A 20,977-nucleotide genomic window follows, 5' to 3' on the forward strand; every position below is an offset into this window, starting at 1 on the left:
AGCTGTGGAGGTGGTGGGAAGGCTGTGTGGTGGGGGCACAGCTCCCCAGCGCTGTGCCTCCCCACTTCCTGGCCCTGCAGCTGCTGTGGAGGCGATGGGAAGGACTCCTGGTGGGGGGCCTCCCCCCCCCCAATGTACCTTCCTGCTGGCTCTGCAGGCAGGCGTCTGAGGGGCCACAGAGCTGATGGGGAGGTGCAGTGCGGTTCCTTAGTCATGCAGGTGGGAAGGCCATGCAGAAGTTCAGAGCTTTGGCAGGTATGGAGAGGAAGAGTGGGTGGTAATCTGGAGATTGTTTTGGACAGGAGGAGAAAAGGATCTGGGATTATGTTACAGAAAGGAGGGAAAGGCCAAATGAAAAACAACTGAGGAAGAAAACAGACATTCCAAAAGGAAATGTATGCTGTGCTTGGTTGGACAAGGAGGATTTGCTAGTTTCATGTAGTTCTGTTTTTAAAATGATTATCTTTCACTGCAAAAATTAAAGTGAACTAATAATACTTCGCATTCGCATGGTGGTTTCACTTTTCAAACCACTTTATTTAAAAGATTTCTATTCTACCTCATTTCCTTGGACTCAAAGTGACGAACAGCTTAGCAATCAAGCTGCAAAAGGATAAATTAAACTTAAAATATGCACTTTATTGATTTTTGAAGCATTCAGGCTTAATGCCTGCAAGATTTTAGATGCACAGGACCAGCAAACTCACAGCTGGATCTGCTGGAAAAGTTCACCTTTCAACCAAATGCCCTCTGGAGGAGCACTGCCTTAATGCAAATAAAATACATTTTAAAAAATGCATCCTTTCCTAAATGTAGCAAGGGAAAGGTGCCCACCTGGGAAAAGGCCTATGATTTTGTTGAGGCTGCATAGAAAAGGGAAGGCACCTTAAGGAGGAGGCTCTCTGAAGAATATAAACAGCACAGGGGCAGTTTGAGAAGTATGAGGGTTCTAAGCTGTGAAATGCTTTAAAGGTAATAACCATTTCTTTGAATTGGACTTGGATGCCTATAGGTAGCCAGTGTAATTGACACAGTACTGGAGTTATGTATTCAGAGCAGCTGAACCCAGAGGAGTCTTGTTGCTGCATTCTACACTAGTTGGAGCTTTTGAGAAATCTTCAAAGACAGCCCCATGCAGACCCAGTTGCAGTAATCCACTCTGGCAGAATGGATCAGTGTCGCCAGGTTGGCACACTCTGCATAAGGGGCCAGCTGACAAGCTAAATGTCATTGAAAGAAAGTGCTCCTAGCAATAGCACGGACCTGCTTATTCATTAGCAAGGTCAAGTCCAGGAACATATATCGGGTATAGTATCACCGTAGTCCTGAAAACAGTACTGTAAGGTAGGCCAGGATTTCCATCTCATACAGCCAGTGCGAAGGGACGTGCTGTGAATAGCTTGCCAAAGACCACTTGATGGGTGTTTGGCTGAAACAAGTGACAAATTGGTGACAACCCGGTTATTCTTTTAGCCCCACTGCTGCATCAGTTTCCACCCTCATCCCCACCACCTAGTATTTATCGGTGCCCTGCTTAGAGGCCTGCTGAGAAACAATCCCATTTCTGGAAACAGCCTGTAGAATTAGGTTACTAACTAGCTGGAAGGGGGTGTTACTTGTAAGATACGCCAGAGGCAATGATGAGTGAAGTATAGTCTGACCTGGTATTGCCAAGGCCTCTGCTTTGGCTCTGACCAGGAGGTGATCACGTGATCTTCTCTCTGAGCCAGTCCTGGCTGTCTTCCTGCAGGGGAACTGCTTTGCCTGGTTTTGGTTTTGAATGAGCGGCAGAACGGCAGAAGCAGCTGAGAATCCTGCAACTCCTTGGGGACTGACACAGATACTGTGATGCAAGCCTGGGTAGCCTTTAAGGTGCCGCAGATCTTCTCCTTTCTGGCTGCAAAGACTGATGTGGTCATAGTGCTGGAGGCTTGGAAAAGGCAACCAGAAGGGGCAGAACATTTTGAAAAATTGCTAGATGCAGTGGAACGCACCGCCCGCCCCCCCCCCCCCCCCCCGCAAAAACACTCTGTATCTTATTAAGAATCTAAGGGTCCTTCTTCCACTGTGGGATTCCTTTTTCAGAGATTTGACTGAAAGCCACCCAGAGCAGAGCCTTTTCATTGATAGCAGCGTGGTGATTGTGAGTTCCTTTTGCAAGGAAGCACACCAAACTCATCTGCTCCTTTGCCTTTGGGCAGAGTCAATTTCTTGTTTAATATCACTGTGGTTTATTTTCATGGCTGACTTGTATGCCAGTTTTAGTATAAGCCACCCTAAGAGCCATTTCTTTTGTACAGCTTTTCTTTGTGAGCCTGAATTGCTTATTGTACAGCACAATCTTTTCATTCCACCTCACTGTCTTTTCCTAGAATGTAATTTATTGGCCTGCTGTTATCTGTTATTCTCTGTCGCAACTGTTCTAGCCCTGTCTCCTTCTCTTTCAGGGCCAGAGAGCTTCATGTTCATACATTTGTTCACATGACAGAACACAAATCAATATTTTATTTTGAGGATAGGATCTTACATTTGATATGAGAGGCCAGTTAAGTAATGGAATCTTTAATCTGTTTTCCCAGGTCATCATCCAGTTTCCTTCTCAATGTGGTGGATTTTTCTGTGCTTCCCAGCTGTGCTTCTTCATTGCTCACAAGCCACAAGGATCATAGGGGAGCCTTGGAATGTGACCTGTTGTGAATCCTGGAAAATGCTTATAAGTGATTAGGAAGACTAAAAATCTGGGTTTTGAGGAAGTGTAGGAACATCAGGGGAAGACATCAAATGAATGATCACCTGTCCAAGAGACCAAGAGGAAAAGTCTTGTGGATATGACATGAAAACACATTTTGATGCTGGAAGATTAAAATACTGTACTGTAGATAGAAACAAAGGGTCTTGTGGCACCTTAGACTAAACTTACAGAAGCATCAATGTTTGAAAGTTTAATAATAAAAAACTCTTCATCTTTTAAGATGCTGCAAGACTCAGTTGCCTTAACTGCAAGAAAGGCTCCTCTTCTTGAATTTGTATCATTTCCATTCCAGACTGCTGTGTTTAAGTCCAGATGGCTCTCTCAGCTCTGGATTTTTAGATGCTAGCTGACAAACAGGTAAGGTGCTAGGTGAGGTTAGGTGCAATGGCTTTCCTTAAACTTGCCAAGATGGTGAACTGTTGTGTGGTTGTGGGAAGATCCAAGATCTGCATTGGAGCTCAGACCCTAAAATGCTCGCTGACTGAATAATCCTGATTGGCAGTCCACCCAAACCAGTATTGCTTCTCTCAGCTGGTAGCTGACTTGTGGGACTCTGCTGTGACGTTTGGTGATGGCAGTGGCAATGTGCTTAAGATGGGTTTAAAATGGGAGTGGATAGACTTATAGATTTTTTAAAATCATTTAGTCTTCCCCTACTGACTGAAGTTGCCAGAGAGCATTGAGTGGTTTACAGAAACCAACACAGGAAAAGGTTCTCTTCGGGGTGGAACATTTGCAAACCACTGCTTTAGACTTGCAGTCCCCACTCTATCAAAAACATTGTGGAACATTTTTGTGATGTATGTGAGGTGTAAGAAATAGGACACATACTTGAAAAGATTCTCCAGGTAAGTGTTACTTGCAGGCTTTAAAGTATTTTTGAAATATACAAAGCAGAAATCGTAGAAATGGTTTGGATGTGGTCCCCTAGTCTGAATAAAGCATTTTATTATGCACTCAGTTTTTGTTTTTAAATACAGTCTCAATTAAAACACACAACAAAAGTACAAGAGGGTGAAACAGTAAGGTATACTGTATAATACAATTTGAAATGCCACCTAACCCCACATATGAAAATGATAATCCAGGCAACAGAGTCCAATAATTAGAATCATTAGAATCAGACAAACCAACAAGCACAGTTACATGTGGTCCCTTAGTCTGAATAAAGCATTTTATTATGCACTCAGTTTTTGTTTTTAGATACTGTCTCAATTAAAACACACAAAGAACAACAAAAGTACAAGAAGGTGGAAAAAATTGGCATCATTATAATCAGACAGACCAACAAGCACATTTACATGTGCAAGAAGTCAAATACAAAACGTACAACCATAATAGCAAAATACATCTAAATGCTGAAAACATGCTAGCTGTGGAATGGTAGCTGGTCTCCATTTTGATTTTATCATCTTCAGAATATTTCTGTATTTTTAAAATTATTTGTAGAATTTTAGAAACAGACACACTGAGTCAATACCAGAGTGGGAATGCTGCCCCAGACAAAAATCATATCTTGTTAATGATCTTTGCCAAAAACCTTTCTAAGGAGGGAGCCAGAAAAAGCCTCTCAGCATGCTAAGCAAAACGCAGTGTTACAACAGCTGTATCTCTGAATGTGGTATTCTAAACAGGACAGAAAAACTGATAGTAATAAAATTTTAGTAACACTAGGGCAGATACGGGATTACTTGTAAGTTAAATTATTAAGGGCTTTCTATCCTTTGACCCCAGTGATAAATAACAAGGAGTTCCCCCCAAGAAAAATGTCTGGAATTTCTATACTGTGGTAGATGCTGTTTATAGAAGATTCATCAATTATATGTGAGCAAGGAAGAATAAAATAATGGGATCACATCCAGCAGACGGTCAGATCTACATAAATCAGAAAGTGGCAATATTTTTCAAATCAGGAAATGGTTATATAATCCACTTCTGATTGATTGTTTATTATTACAGTCCTTAGACCAAACATACAAAAAGAAACACATATTTAAAACATTACATATTTTAGATTAAAGGCAGTTTAAAATTGGATTCACATCTAATCCCCCTCTGTAAAAAGAATTACTTTCCAAATTGTATAACGTTTAAAGTAATGAAAAAAATCACTTTCTATTTTTTTTTTTAAAGCCAGGTACTCGTGGTCATTTGGTTACTGATTACATCAGCATAGCATTTTGCTAGTTTGAACTTTCTTAACATTTATTTGGAGCCACCAGCTGTAGGAAAAAGTACTGCTTCTGGTTTCTTCCCCTAACTGGCTGAAGTCCTCAGGTTATCGCCCTTTCACAACATCTCTGAGCTAGCCAATGCCACACCCAGTCAGTCTGCTTTCAGTAAGCAGAGTACATTTCAGTTCATAATAACTGCACTTGCATTTAGCCAACATTTTTCGGCCTTTGTTAGACAATCATCACCTGGTTTCAACCAGACCACATTAACAAGAACAGTATAAGCATCAAATACAGATTCCTGCCCCTAGATATATAATTGCAACAGTGGAGAAAGTGAAACTGAAAAAAGATGTTAGTGCTTGTTATGACCTTTATTTTCTTTGGGGTAGATTTTGCCTTTAATCTTTCTCTTATACCCTCTGGGTAGTTTGCTGCCACCAGGAATATATTATTCCAAGATATTTTATTTAAATTTTCCCTTTGGTAATGTGCTTAAGCATCAGGCTCCTTCGTGGTTCTGTGTGGCCCTGAGGATAAGAATGGGATATAGCCATGACAGCTACTCTGGGATATAACAAAAACAAAATAAACTTTTATTTAGTCAGGAAGCGTATCGGTTTCATAAACGTAGTTCTCGGTTCTTAAAGTTACTTCATTTACTCTCATTTACACAGATCTCTTCCAAGGCTTCACACACAGCCTCTTTCTCTAACTCAATATTTCTTTCACAGAAATGCTTAAAACTCCTCAGGCAGCACACAGCTAGCCTCTCTTTCTCTAACTTCTATTCACAGAAATATGAAACCTGCTCAGGCAGCACACAGCTGGCCTCTCTTTCCCTGACTGAGTGTTCTTTCACAAACATGCTCAGTTCAGGTTCCATACAGGTTATATTTCTCTCATAAATATTTCAACATGCTCAGGCAGCACACAGCTAGCCTGCTTTCCTCTGACTGAAACTTTGTTCTCCCTCTCTCAGTCTAAACTACATTCACTCCACCCACTCTCAGCCCTCAACCAATCATATCACTCACTCATCTCTTTCACCCCTACTCTTCACCTATCTCACCAAGCATTTAAAGACGCACACATTTATTTGAAATCATTACAGTGCTGTACACATTACAGTGAATGCTTGAATTACATGGTCATTAATGCATATTTAGACTTAATGGACAAGATGCATGAGGATGCTTTATACTGAATCAGACCCTCAATCCATCAAGGAGAATGTCTACTTGAACTGGCAGTGGTTCTCCAAGGTCTCAGTCAGAGCTCTTTCACATCACCTCTTGCCCGATCCTTTTAGCTAGAGATGCTGTGGATTGAACTGGGGATCTTTTGCATGCAAAGTAGATCCTCTGCCCCCCCAAGCGACAGCCCCAATCGAGCATTCACTGTTGTGTGTGTACAGGACTACTACCTGTTTCCCCTCTGAAAGATGCTGTATTCTGGATTTGAGAGATGAAATCATCCCAATAATAAGGACCTGAGTGTATTTGGTTGGTCATTTTCTAAATGTGCCAGATCTTGAAGAAGTTGGTTGGAGGCTCCTGAGAACACACAGATTTTTAGTCATCATACAACAGGTGACAGTGCAAATTAGCTCGGGACACCAAACAGAGTAGCAGATTGTCAGCAAACCTCCAGTTGACTGATCGTGGAAAAATGCCAAACACGATATATCTTTCAAGGCCTGAAAAACGGCGAATGCTATTGATAACAATGTCATTTCCCTTTGCTTTATCAAGTGTTGTGAAAGCTACATTCAACCTCAATTTTCTCATCTGTCTTGACATCTTTTCTTCTAGTAAGGGTTTGTATACATCTCTTTCGTTGGTAGTATTGCACAGAATAGCAATGTTTCCACCAGAATAACCCTTTTTGAGATAGGAGACACATTTGCTGACTATATAAGTTACTATTCCTTCTTGGTCTCTTATTTGAGGTTTACTTAAAATACCTTCTAGATTGTGACCACACTGAACTTTTTCTAGAAGGTTTTTCAACTGGTTATATGGAATATTAAGTCTTGTGGGTTCAGATAAAATTTTTTTAATCAGTTGCAACATGTCCTCATATATCTGGGTGGCATTCCGGACCCCTATTGTTAGCCACTCCTGCGGTTCCTGATTACATTGATCTGGGAGGCCACAATCAAAAGTGTGAGTTGTTTGTAGATAATCCAAGAAGATCCATAAAACACCATTGCCTTTGGTAATATCCCGTGCTTTTGCATACCAGTCTCCTTTACTTGACCGGAAATTCTGGGCCTCATCAATTATTATGTGCTTCACTGGATCAAGATTGCAGGATGAAAAAGGGAAGAACGGTTCTAAAAAGGCAGCTCGTGTCACAGCCTGACAAATCCTTTGCATACTGCAAAATAAAAGTATCAGGCATTGCTTTAGTTTCCAGTGCACATTTTATCACAGATGACATAATTGAAAAAGCACCCTATAATGCAATAGATGTTTCAAATTAGATATTACTTAGGCAATTCAGCATCTCATTCTGATCAAGCTGCTAAGAAATGGTAGCAGCCAGCATATTGTACAACTTTGCTGAATATAAATTAGCATCCCATGATAAAGTAAGTTTATGCTATGAGGGTCAGCCAATCATGTTTAAGAGGAGTGGTACCAATCCCTCAGATATGTAAAAAGAAGACAAAACAATCCTCTGAAGTCCATTCAAAATGAGTCAGCCAAATATTGGGATGCTGAGAAGCACAGGGTATTTGATTCAATGGTGTGTCCCCGCAGAAAAATCACCTCCTGAACTAGAGCGAGAAACATGCCCAGAGCCCCAAAGGACTGCCATAACTGAGAAGCCACTACCTATGCCGGATGGGATAGGGGGTCCTAGCTCTTTGGAAGGCCCTTCAGGGACAGACTGAGAAAGATGTGGAGCCAGCCATGGCAAGCACATCAGCTACCAGAGGTGGAATCTGGGGCCAGAAGGGATGGGGTTCAGAGACCTCATTAAAGACCATCTGTTTCCCAATGGATTGTCTAGGAAAACAGATGGCAGGAACACTATTGGAGTGCAGAATTGGGAATTTCTGCCCAGGACGCTTGCCCAGACAATTCTCCTCTTTTGGCACCCTCTACACGGCAAGAGTACCTATAAAAATCCCATCATGTATGCCTGGTGCTGAGTTATCTTTCTCCTCAAAAGTTACATTATGCCCAGCATTTTTCCCCTTCACCAGCATCATTTGTGGCAATAAAGCCCAGAGCAGAAGAGTGTGCAAAATACAGAGAAAGTGATGAGGGAGACGGGAGAGATAAAATGGCAGGCGAGACCAAGCACTTGCTGAACAGTGGGCATTCTCCTGTGCCTGTTGGTTCAAGAGCTGGGGGGCAGGGACAAGAAAGTTGTGTGTTTTGAAAGATACCATCCAAAATGATGTTCACGTATTCTCCAGCCTATAGAAATCCTGTATTGCGCACTTAGATTCTGAGGAGGTTGCAGAAATTGATTTAACCTCCCCCTGCTAAACTATGGACTAATTTTCCTTGGGAAGAAGGAGTTCCTGCCATCAATACAGATACTCTTCTTTGTCTGAGCCTCCTTCCTATATATTTCCATTCCTGTTGGGTATGTGAAAATATAATAATATTAGGATATAGACGCTTTAGTATATCGTATTGCAAAACTGACCTCACACTGTTGCACAGAGGTTTGTTTTCACAAATGTAAAGAACTTCTTCAGAGTTGCAGTGGAAAACATTCTTTATTCTCTTTATGATCTCCGTGGCCAGAATGGTTTTCCCTGATCCCGGAAAGCCATAGATGAACAGTTTCTTGCTCTTGTGAAGATTCGTCTTGAGGATCTCATATTGTTCAATAGTCAGAAGGTTGAAAAATTCATAGCCAAGCTGGTCACTTAAGGGAGACTTAAACTTCAACAAGACAATCACAAGGGAACGTATCAATTCCTGTAAATTATTCTTCGAGACCTTATATGTAGAAGGGTACCTGACCAAACCTGAATCTCTCTCTACCTCTGCATTGGCTCCAAGCTCGATGACATGTGGAATCACACACACTTTCCCAGTGTATCCCCCTTCATTCACAAGTTTCTGCTTTAATATTCGGGCAACTTCTTTTGAATATGCAGATACAGCGATTGCTGAAGAGACAGAAATCGTATACAGCCTTGGAAATGCATTTGTGGCTATTAAGAGGATGTCACAGGCAACATCTGGAGCTTCCAGAAGCCCAATATCGACAGCCCAGCTTCTTGAAAAGATCAGGATTCCCTTAGAATTCCGCAGTTTCTCCATTTTCTTTTTCATGATGTTTTCCAGTTTGGGATACCTGGAGAAGAGCTCCGTGCAAAGTTTTTCTGGTTTATAAATTATTTCATCTGAATTTGCTACAAATGCAAAGCAGGGGTTGTGGGGGAGAGAAATTAAAATTATATGAAGCCATTTACCTAAAATTTGTTCTAAATCTATTGAGTAGAATTGAAGATAATGAATGAAAAAGACAGAAAACGTGTAAGGTCAGAAGATGCTAGCTGTTCAGGGACTGTAGACATGAGGAAGGGCAGACATGGGTAGAAAAGGCCCTCCACCACCAGAGGACTAGACGTGCAGTTATTCAAGTGTTAAGTTAAAGTAACGTTTGCTGTTGGATTTATAGAGGCGGGTACCGTATGCTTTGAAAAGGACAGAATGCATTAAGTATTAGGAGAAAGCACAAGAGCGAACAAGTTGCAAATTTAACGAGGGAACAGAAAAACAGGAAGAAGTATTAACGTAACAGTAGCTCTGCTGGATCAGACTAGCAGTCCACCTAGTTCAGCATCCTGCCTCACACAGTGGCCAACAACCAGTTGCACTGGAAAGCCAACAAAGAGGGCATAAAGGCATAGGCCTTATCCTGAAGTTGCCTATTAGCACTGCCATTAGACACCATGGCCAGTAGCCATAGATGGACAACTTCCCCATGAATCTGTCTAACCCCCTTATAAAGTCATTGACTCTCATGGCCATCAATATATCTACTGACAGTGACTAAACTGAAAATTCCCAGACTTCAGCTTTTCCTTACAGGAAAGGTGGTTCAACCCCTTTATCATCTTTGGTGCCCTCAGCTGTCCTTGAAGACTCCAGTTGGTGCAGAAGGCCACAGCCTGATTATTATTAGGAGCTAGACAGAGTATTACTCCCATTGTGCAGGTACTCCATAAAATTCCCATCCGTTACCAGGCTCAATTCAAGGTTTGGCTATCTCATACAAAGCCCTTTGTGTAGCCCCTCATATCTACAGGACTGCCTTCTTCCTTATATTGTGCCATGGCAGTGTCACTCATTCTGCAGGAGCCACCATGAGAATGGGCAAAACTGTCTTTAAGGGTAGACCCATGGCATGAGGTGAGAGGCTTAACCACCTTCTCCCCACATACCATGGCCCTGCGTGCCTAGGGATCAAATGTTCAGTGCAAAACTGGTGAATGAGACCAGGAAGAGTCCTACCATAGGATTTACAATGTGACAGGTTACTTATTGCCTTTGAATCCTAACAAAATATTATGCTATCTGAAAGGAAACGTGGCAGATTTTGAAGTGATTTGAAGAGAGCAATCCTAACCAGGTTTCCTTAGCATCCTACTTGTTTAATAAATGGGGCTTACTCTCAGGAAACTGTCCTTAGGTTTGCGCTATTAATCTGATAGCAACAGCTGAACTCTGTATAGCAGCTAAGCAGAAAAAAAGTCAAATCTATCATCAGCTGAACTGTGGTATTAGGGGGTAAGGAAAGGCTATATCCCATATCTAAAGGTCTGGTTAATAACCTTTTTGGATAGATTTGTAGAGAAATGGTGAATGTTCATAATGTATTGGAATGACAAAGTTCAGGATAAGGATGTTTTGGTTAGTTATAACTGGATGAAGTTATTTGTTGCTTTGGCATTCATATTTTTATTTGGTTTTTTTTTACTCTATATTTTGTGATGAGATTTCTGTAATAAAAATCGTAATGAAAAGCTTTTGTAATTTAAGAACTTTTCATTCTATCACCTTGGAGATCACTTGTAAAATTTGACTATAGTCCTAGCTACTGAAAGTCAGGTGGGGCAGCTATTGAGGCTCCTGTAACAACATTCTTACATCTTGATATCTGCTTTTCCTCTTTACATAAAACTACCAACGATGCAATGCAGAATCAGATAATAAAGTCAGAGGAGCACCTTACCTGGAAAGAGAGACTGTTGAAGATGTTTCAGAGAATTGATACCTTTGATGGAATACACAGGTTTGCAGAGGAGTGGTTTATGCGATATGCTCGGTTCCCTCTTGAAGTTTTCTGTAAGCTCCGACATGTCTAAAAAGTTTTAGAAAAAGAGCTCAGCCTCAGAACCCCTATAAAGCAAGGGCTTTACGAAGCTAAAAAGAATATGGGGAAACTTCATTTTAGAAGACACCCCTTGGAGGAAATAAAGTCAAATAAAATGATGTGTCACAGTAAGGAGATCAATTCCACCTGAAAAACTTATTAAATTTTCACACCCTTACTAGGTCCTCAGAATAAGCAGAGAGCTATATTGCCTAGTATCACCAGCAATAATTGGTTAAGCTAGTAGGATGTCATAGGATATTTACAAACATTCCAAATACTTGGGCAAGGAGTAAGCCACAGCAGAATATTTCAGTGGGGTTCAGCTAACTCTTGCAGACATGGTTAAGAGTCTTGGGGTTATACCGGCTCCCACACTGCTGCTAGAAAAGCAAGAATGCAGCTGGAAATGCCTTCTACAAACAAAGTCTAGCCTGGACTCTACCTTGACCCACCTGATCCGGCACCCAATCCCATGGTATGATAACATCAGGACTTGGCTACTGCAATGCAGTCCGCTTAAGTCTCAACTTGAAGCCAACTCAGAAACTCCAGTTGGTACAGAATGCTGCTGCTCGATTATTATCAGTAGCTATATGGGGCATGCATATTATTCCCCTTCTGTAGTCACTTCATTGGCTACCCATCAGTTACCAAGTTCAATTCAAGGTTTTGGCTATCATACACAAAGTCTTCATGGTCTTGGCCCCTCATTATCTACCGGACTGCCTTTCTCTCTACGCTCTGCCATGACATCTTTGCTCTTCTGAACTGGACCATCTGCAGACACTGCATATTTAAATGGGATCTTTAGGCAGGCTGGCATTCAGAGTAGTCTGCCAGCAAACCCCTCTCTCCATACTTTCATATTTTAATTTTTATCTTGGTATTCATCTTTGCTACGGCTGCAGGGGCTGCTGGTTAACAGGGCCAGGAAGGAATTTTAACCTTGGTTCCAACTTCCAACTGGCCAATGAGCCTTGTGGGGGATTGCTTTCCTTAAAGCAAAAGTGTTTGTTCTGCATATGTTTGAACATACTATTGAATGAGCATAACTATCACAACTGGCTGCTGATGTTTAGGCATTGGCTGAGGACACAGTACAAGGCCTGGAGGGGTGAGCTCCCTGCATTATCATAAAAGGGGGGATCCCCTTAAGGGACTCAGTGTGTGAGAGGCATGACAGCCACTTTCATGGCTAGCATGTTGCCCACACATGCCAAGAAGCTGGTGGTGGGCAGGACTAGTGATTCCACCATTACCAGCTCTAAGACAAGCTCTCTTTCTTTGGTTACTCCCATCAGGTGGGTTGGGGGGGGTTTGCCATTAGCAGTTGGGCTGTCAGCTGCACCCACTGTCTCCTTGGTTACTCCAACAGGTGAGGTCGGGTGGTGGCAGCTCGTTGTGGGCAGTTGGACTCTCAGCAGCAGCCCCTGTCCCCAGCCTATGCTGCCCCAAGACCTGAGGAACCCATAATCAATAAAGCTGTGGTTCAATTTTCCTCCCAGTCCAGTCTGTGTCATTCTTCTTCCGCTTCAGGTATGTCCCCACTCTGGACCTGGTTCAAGTCAGTTCTCTGTGTGATATGGTATATTAATGGGGCTTACCTTACAGGGTTGTTGCAGGAATTACTGAGATAAAGTATGTAAAACACTTTGAACACCCAGATGTTGAGTAGTCTATGAATGGTTATTAAATTTCCAGAGGGATAGCCTCTTCCAGATAATACAAACGGAAGTTTACTGGCACCTTAAAGATAACATTTTCCAGCATAAACTTTCCTGGACTAGAACCCATTGCATCAAATGAAATTAATGGATCCTCATTATGCACATATCTGCTTAGTAAGGATCCACTTATATCATCTGATGAAGTGGATTCTAGTTTACAAAAACTTATGCTGGAAGCAAATATAAGTCCTAAAAGTGCCCCTGCAGTCCTGGTTATTAAGTGCCCATACATCTAACAGCTCTAAAGCAAAACGCATTAGCCCCAAATTAAGGGTTTCCCACAGATGTTCCATAACCCTTTGTTTCTACTATATTAAACCTCTCTCAAAGAGTTTGCTGCTTAATATCAAGCACAATTTTTTTCTCTTTTGAGAAGGCACCCCTCTCCTGTGGAGCCTGGAAGACTGATTGAAAATACCTAACAAACAAATTTCACTCCAACAGACTCATCCCAAAGAGTACCTCGGTCTTCTTCAGTCATCAGTTTACACCATTCACTGGCTTCAATTCTCTCCACAGCATTTTTTACAGTCCACGAATCTGGGGGATATGAAAAAACAGCACAACAGAATGGCTTAATTCTCAGAGCAAGAACGAAACCATGGCTTTCTTGATTGGTATCATAAACAGGCATGATTTTGGATTCATGTGTGACATTTTGCCTAGAAGTGCAGAAGTGGAAGTGGGGTCTTTCATGAATGGTCCTTTGAACTTCATCTTCCATTTGGCACGGCTCTACCTCTTGTGTATGTCCACAGACTTTTTTGGAATCATCCACACCAAATATTATGAGTCCTCCTTTTGCACTGGCAAAAGCAGAGACATAGACTGGCAATTTGCTTTCAACAAATTCCAGAATCCCCTTGTCCTTTGGGAATGCTTTGAATTCAATTTCTGGTGACTCAGCAAGTTGATTTAGGATCTCTCCATACGTCAGTTGGTCTCGTTTAAAAAACTGAGCGGCAGCCTCAGGAAGCGCCTCCTCTTGCATGCTAACTTCTCTTGAAGGCAGGACAGAGTTTTGAAGAAAAGCTTTTTTGGGTGACGGCTCTCCATCAGTGCAAGAATATTCAAGGACACCAGCTTTCTTTCTTCTAAGAAAACTCAAAGCATTCATAGGATCCCTTATCATGGCCGAGGAACTGTCTCGTTCATACAGTCCCGTATTCAGACTGCAAAGGCGCGGGTATGTTGAGTTCCCACTGCTCCAGGATTTCACAAAAATCAACATGGAAGACTCTTCTGGTTTAAAGTCAAAATATTCCAGGTACTCTGAGTAATGAATACACCTCTTAAGGGACTTAAGTATTTCCTGTCCAATTCCATCATTTTCAAAAGAAAAGTCTTCAGCCTCAATTTCAGCCCTTATAACTCCTCCCCCTGAGTTGAGCAAGGCACAGGCCGCTCGGCTGAGATGAGTTGCTTGACGTTCTATTTTCTCTTTTAGCTCCTTTTTAATTTGGCGTATTATTCTATCAACCTCTTTGTTGGATTTCTCAGGCGTTTCCTTCTTGATCTTCTCCCGAATCTCCTTTTGATCTTTCTCAGAGATTTTGCTTTTCTCCCCAAATGTTATTTTCCCCACTTTTATGACATACTCAGGGTAATTGGTTTCTAAATCAAGGGATAGCTGATCCTCTGCTGTGACCATCTTCCTTTTGCCTCTGCAGTTGGAAAGAGAAACAAGGATATCAAAGTTTAGCATTTAAGCAGGAGGTTGGGTAGATTTCCTCTAAAAGAAGTGGGGGGTAGGTGCTGAATCCCCCTTCCATGGCAGATTCACCCCTCATGCTGTTCCTGGAGTTCCATGTCCCCCAGCAACAGCATTTGAGGGAGCCCTTTACACTGCTGTGATATGGGAGGAGGTGAAAAAGTCTCACTCTGCTGATAGAAGTTCATTCCATTGGATTCCACCCCCAGGTTATTTTAACTTCAAACATCTCCCAACAGATGTGCAGTCTTGGGGGAAAAACTACAGGTGTTGCTACTGTATGTACCCAAGTATCAAGAATATATACAGGAATAGCTCAGTCCAGAATCAGGTATCTCACTTTCTATCGGTCCTGCACTGAATACCAGCAGATAGGGGCACGAGGGTCCTCCTGAACTCTTAAGCCTGAAATGAGCGAACACATCAAAATTCTCCAGCCATGACAATGTTTCTCTCCCTAGCCACAACACATAGTCCCCTTCCTCCCAAGGCCTCTTCTCTGCAGCTCATAATATGCACAATACAGAGGGTTCAGTCAGGAAGTTTGCTCCCTTGAGTACCGGTACCTCTCTTACACCCTTAACAGTGTCAGGCAGGCAAGCCAGCCTGCTTGCCATAATGGTGAATGCATGTCTACTTTGGGGGGATGGGCTTTCTTCCTGTAGTGTAGCTTCCTTCACTGTACTCAGCTATGCTTTATTAAGAGACCTTATCAGTGCAACTGGCAGTGTGTGAGAGCCAGGCATGAAAACTTCAACTGGGCATTTTTTTGCAAGACTTTCGCTGACTTCAACTGACTTGTTTGGACTGGAGGGAGGGGACTGGAGTATAACCTCTCAGGGAAGACTGTACTTCAGCATTCTGGGCAATCTCTATGTATCAGTGCACTTCTAGGGAGCTTTATCTGAATAAAGACCCTTTTAATTCATACCACTATGTTGGATGAAGTGCAGAGTCTGAGAGAATCCCCTAGCCAGGCCTGACAAACACACAGTAAACAAGCCAACCTCCATTACAGCAGCAAACCAACAGTGGAAACCACACTGGAGGGTCCAAATAAATAATTACAACAATAAAGTAAATATTTGTTCTTATATTCTGTGCTCAGTGAACCTCAATATAAATATTAAGCAATCTAATCCAAAATGCAGAACAATAATTTACATTCCATACAGTGAATAATACATATATTAGTAATTTTCACAAAAACAATTCTTACACAGCTATAGTAGCAACAGCTCCAAAATTAAATATTTTTAACAGCACAAACCCCTTTCTTCGATGTACAAAAGTCTCATCAATGGGGTATAGGTCCTAAGAGAATGCAGCATAATATTTGCTAGTGCACACAAGGCTAATAATTTTTGCTAGTGCACACAAGGCTATCCATAAAGTCCTGCTTTATGTTTCAGGTAGCTAAGAAGATATCCAAGCCCATGTCTGGCATGGACTCAACAAGGGGCCGGCTGATCTTCAACTTGTTTCTGTGTGCTTCATCAGGAGTCCCTCATCAGAACCACCATCAACAATTCAATCTTAATATATTGTCGAAGGCTTTCACGGCCCGAGAACGATGGTTGTTATGGATTTTCCAGCCTATATAGCCGTGATCTTGGCATTGTAGTTCCTGACGTTTCGCCAGCAGCTGTGACTGGCATCTTCAGAGGTGTAGCACCAAAAGACAGAGATCTCTCAGTGTCACAGTGTGGAAAACAAAAGAACTGGTTTCCAGTCCTGAAAAACACTAGGCTAACAAAATACTCTATACCCAACTATAGCCCTGCAGAAATTAGCATATCAAGCACCAATCGATATGCAAAAGAACCTCCTCAGGATACAGTGAAGCCTCCTTCCATTAGCATTCCACACCCTGGGAAACTCTTACAGGATGACTCAGCCCAACCCCACCTTCCTGAGTAGATATAAATTACCTGCCAACATCTTTTCCACACTGTGACACTGAGAGATCTCTGTCTTTCGGTGCTACACCTCTGAAGATGCCAGTCACAGCTGCTGGTGAAACGTCAGGAACTACAATGCCAAGACCACAGCTATACAGCCCAGAAAATCCACAACCACCACAATTCAATCTTAAGCTGCAAACTTTACATCTCTTCAGCATGTATAGAAAATCTCTCTGTGAGGTAGGTTAGGATGAGTGACTGACTCAAGGTTAACCAAAGAGCTTCCATTGCAGATCTCTGATCCTAGTACAGCACAGCCTACCAATAAAAAAAGGCAAAAAGCGTAGAAGCAATGAGGAAAGAAATGGCAGCTGTGAAGGGATAGAGAGGAGCAATGGCACCAATATGTGCAGGCAGGTCCGAAACTCCACACCTTCCCACACACATGGATAACTTGCTTTGAGTACAATCCTTCTGGAAAGGTCATACCAAAGCATGTTTAAGAAACATACCAAGAGGCAGGAAAAACCCAATAGGTGGGCTATTGCTCAGCGTCATATAGAAAAGGATCATGCCTGTTACTCAGGAGGACGGGGCTGAAGTGAGGAGGGAAATTGGGTGAGATAGCCCTTCCTTTCCTATGAATCAGCAGAAACGTTAATAGGATACAACCTATAGTGAATTGAAGTAGGGAGGCAGGGTAAGCCTACGCCAATTTCTTTATTGGAAAATACGTTTTAAAGAGCAAACACAAGAGATAGTTCAGTTCCCAGAGGACTAAACTGTCCTAGCTATAGAAGCTTCTGGCCATGGCAAGTGGCTGAGATTTTAATTCTGTTTGGGATGAAAAAATATGGCTGGAGGGGTTCTCCTCAATGAGATCTGGTAACTTGAGAGTTCGGCAGCTGGGTAAATTCCCCACTCTTCTGGTAAAAGAGAGATATATGCTGGAGCTGTTTTTATAGGCCAGGATCCAAAGAACAGCTTAACAACTTTCACACAGCATTTGCTGTAGTTGTATTTCTCAAACAGAACCCCTCCGGGAGTGACATATGGCAAATTTTAAAGTCTTCCATATGCTCATGCACACTTAAGAAAAGTTAAAGTTCTTTATTCCTGCTGGATTGGTTAGCAATTTGGATTATAAAGGGTGTACATTTTTTCAGAAACTTTATAGTACTCTTTTATTTGGTAAACTATTAAGAATGTGCAACTTGGAAATCAAGCCTTACAAAATGAAAATGCACAAGGAAATCAAGGCTTACAAAATAAATATGCATGTTTTTGTAATGTGTGTTTAATGTTTGTTTAAGAAACGTCATTACATACCACACCCAAATGTTTGCCTGTTTGGTCTTCTGAAAAGGTTTTAAGTGTATCTCACAAGGGTTATTCAGCTGTTGAAGAAAATCTCTAAGCAATTATACTATACAACCTAGTCATACACACCACATAAATGCTGAGGATTAAGATGATAATTAATAACTTAATAATAACAGCAATTAAAGATGTAAAATGTCTGGAAATTTGGTTCTCTTCTTCTTTTCTTGAGAAGGAAATAGAAATTTTGGAGGAAATTGAACTATATGTAATACTTTCCTATCAAACATAAATATATTATTCTGTTTTAACAGCATAAAATTTATCATGTATAATTTAGCATATAACTAAATTATACATGATACATTTTATGTTAACATATGTTAGCATATAATATGCAAACCAGTGTATTTATGGAATTTAAAAATATGTCTTATTTTTCTACAAATATGCCAAACACTTCAGTTTTCTATAAGTAAACATATCAGATAGCTGCAAACTTCTGTACTCTATCTAAGCACATGTCACTCTTTCCAAAAGAATGAAACAATTAATAGCCTTTTTTATTTTGAATATGAGTTTTTTGGGGGGGAAGGGGGTGCTCTCTCAGATTTCCCAATTTTTCTAGTGGAAGAAATGGAAAGTTTTCAGTAAAAGTAAAAGTTATTTTTCTAATTCCCCCTGGCCTTCAGAACTCTTAACAGTAACCATGTACACACCTGGAAATAAATATAAATCCCATTAAAAAAGATGGACTTATTTCTCAGTACAACTGTTTAGGATTGAGCTTTTACCTGTTCGGCACTTTCCTCATTGGCACGATTTTTCCTTCCTTTGACTACAATCAAAGCTGCAAATTCTCGAGAAACTTCTTTTTCCTATAATAAGCACTACTGCTAACTTATGCCGTACTGGTGACCTCGAGGCGTGACTTTCATCCCCAGCTGGCTTTTCAAAATCCCACCCAGGCTAAGAGCAGGAGCTGATTAGACTAGGAAGAGCAGTTAAAGGGCAAAGGGCTGGCTGAGTTTGATAACAGAGCTCCGGTTATCAGTGGAATGAGGCTCTGTGCTGAGCAACAGAAATGCAAAAAAGAGTTTTAGAAACAGCCTCAAACAAAATGCATCAAACGAAATGTTCATCTACTCAGTTTCCTATTTCCAAAAGTAACCAAGCAGATGCTGCCCGCAAGCACAAAGGCGACAGTTGGACAAACAGGTTAGACTCTGCAAAATAAATGAACCTGCCCTCCAACACACTTTGTAGTTTATTACGAATCTAAGGATCTCTCTTCCACTGCAGGATTCCCCTTTTAGAGATTTGACTAGAAGACATCCAGAGGAAAGCCTTTTCACTGATAGCAGCATGGTGATTCCAAGGAAGCATACCAAACTCGTCTGTTCCTTTGCCTGCTGGCAGAGCCAAGTTTCTTGTTTAATATACTTGTTTAATCAATATATATATTGATACCTGGGGCTTACGAGAGGTTGGTTAACTAATGTAATCTTCAGTCTGCAGATCAGATTGTCATCCCATCTCCTCAATGTGATGGGCTTTTCCTTGCTTGCAAGTCACAAAGATCACAGGGGAGCCTTGGAATATGTTCTGTTGTATGTTCTGGAAATTGTTTCTAAGTGACCAGGAAAATCTGGTGGCAGTGTCAAAGCATCATGAGATGGGTGATCGTGTGCCCCAAATGGATTTTGGCGCTGGAAGATGAAAATACTGTGCCACTGATAAAACAAAGGGACTTGGGGCGCTTTAGACTAAAAAAAGTGTAAGGCTAAAAAATAACCCCTCATTTGAGAGGCAACAATAATAAAATGTCTTTTAAGATGCCGCAAGGCTCCTGTGGATTCATGCTGTTTTGAGCCCTGGCTGCTGTGCTCAAGTGCCAGATGGCTTACTCAGCCTAGGATCTGTGGGACGCTGGCTGAGACATCAGTAAGCTGGCAGGAAATGGGGAAATTCTGCACCCTCTGTGTAGAATTAGGTGCTGTGGATTTCCTTGCACTTCCTAGAACAGGCATCTGTGTTTCAGGATGCTGATTAATCAAAAGGGGAAAGGGTTCCTTGAGAGCTGAATATTTACAGACCACTTCCTTTCCTTTTTTCTTCCTGTGGGTAGCACGGTACAAAAGGGGAAAAATACAGTCCCGGCCCTCTAAAAAACACCATTGACTAAACCTTTAATATGTCATGTCAGATTTCTTATGTTTCGTTACAGCAGCATTTCATCTCTGTCTTCCTCGGTTTGAATTTTATTCAGTTTCAGTTTCTGCAGCGTAAACTTGTTATATTTATCGAACGTCTCAGTTGTTGATAATATTGTCTTACACTGGGTAACCTGCCTTTAGTCTCAGCGAAAGGTGGACAATAAATAACATAAATAAACTACATCCCCAGTGATGGAAAAGAACTGAATTCTTAAGAGAGCTGGCGAAGTGTAGTGGTTAAGTAACTGAGCTGCAGAGGGGTGGGGCGTTGCACCGGCATGGTGGATGCTTGAAGGACTTGCTCCAAACCCCAACTCCCTGCCACGGCTAATTTTAAGCGCCCAAGCTCCAGCAGCCTTTAAAAAGCTATGGGCAAAGTCGGTGGAGGCAAGACTAAGCCCTCTGGTCCGACAAACCCAACTCTAAAAGCTTACCTGGAGCCTGTAGAAGCTACTCAAGCTGCAGCTGAAAAAAGAGGAATGCAGGCTAAAATGGCTGCCGGGGGGAACCCTGAAGAAACAGAGAAGATTCAAGCACTTGAAAGTGAGTTAAAAAATGCTATGGATAGATTGGAGGAGAAAATAGTCACTAGAATTGAAGGCATACTTAAAAATCAGCTCAGTGAAATAAAAGAGTCTTTGCAACAGGTTTCTCAGACTGCAAAAAATGCTATGGAGCTGGGTCTTTCTGCACAAGAAAAAGTCCAGGTCCTGGAAGCTAAAAATGCTACATTAGAAAATAAAATAATTGACCTGGACAATAAACTGAGAAATAATAATGTGAAACTTAAAGGTTTTGAAGACAATGATGAAGGAA

At 41.6% G+C, this 20,977-nt stretch overlaps 1 protein-coding gene and 1 non-coding gene across 2 annotated transcripts; one reads left to right on the forward strand and one right to left on the reverse strand.

Annotated features, from left to right (window-relative positions):
* Nucleotides 1–1,633: 1,633 nt before the first annotated feature.
* On the forward strand, nucleotides 1,634–1,729 carry LOC129345121 (Z30 small nucleolar RNA). Its single transcript, XR_008598447.1, has one exon. It is a non-coding gene; the product is annotated as a Z30 small nucleolar RNA (small nucleolar RNA).
* A 1,623-nt stretch (nucleotides 1,730–3,352) lies between these two features.
* On the reverse strand, nucleotides 3,353–18,891 carry LOC129344908 (schlafen family member 9-like). Its single transcript, XM_055001823.1, has 5 exons — nucleotides 18,740–18,891; nucleotides 13,473–14,674; nucleotides 11,140–11,268; nucleotides 8,596–9,313; nucleotides 3,353–7,308 (listed from the first exon to the last, which is right to left on the reverse strand). The coding sequence occupies exons 1-5, from the start codon at nucleotides 18,757–18,759 to the stop codon at nucleotides 6,501–6,503; spliced, it is 2,877 nt and encodes a 958-aa protein (XP_054857798.1). The 5' UTR covers nucleotides 18,760–18,891; the 3' UTR covers nucleotides 3,353–6,500.
* Nucleotides 18,892–20,977: the final 2,086 nt, after the last annotated feature.

The sequence above is a fragment of the Eublepharis macularius genome, chromosome 17 (genome assembly GCF_028583425.1).
Source record: "Eublepharis macularius isolate TG4126 chromosome 17, MPM_Emac_v1.0, whole genome shotgun sequence".
Classification (NCBI taxonomy): domain Eukaryota; kingdom Metazoa; phylum Chordata; class Lepidosauria; order Squamata; family Eublepharidae; genus Eublepharis; species Eublepharis macularius.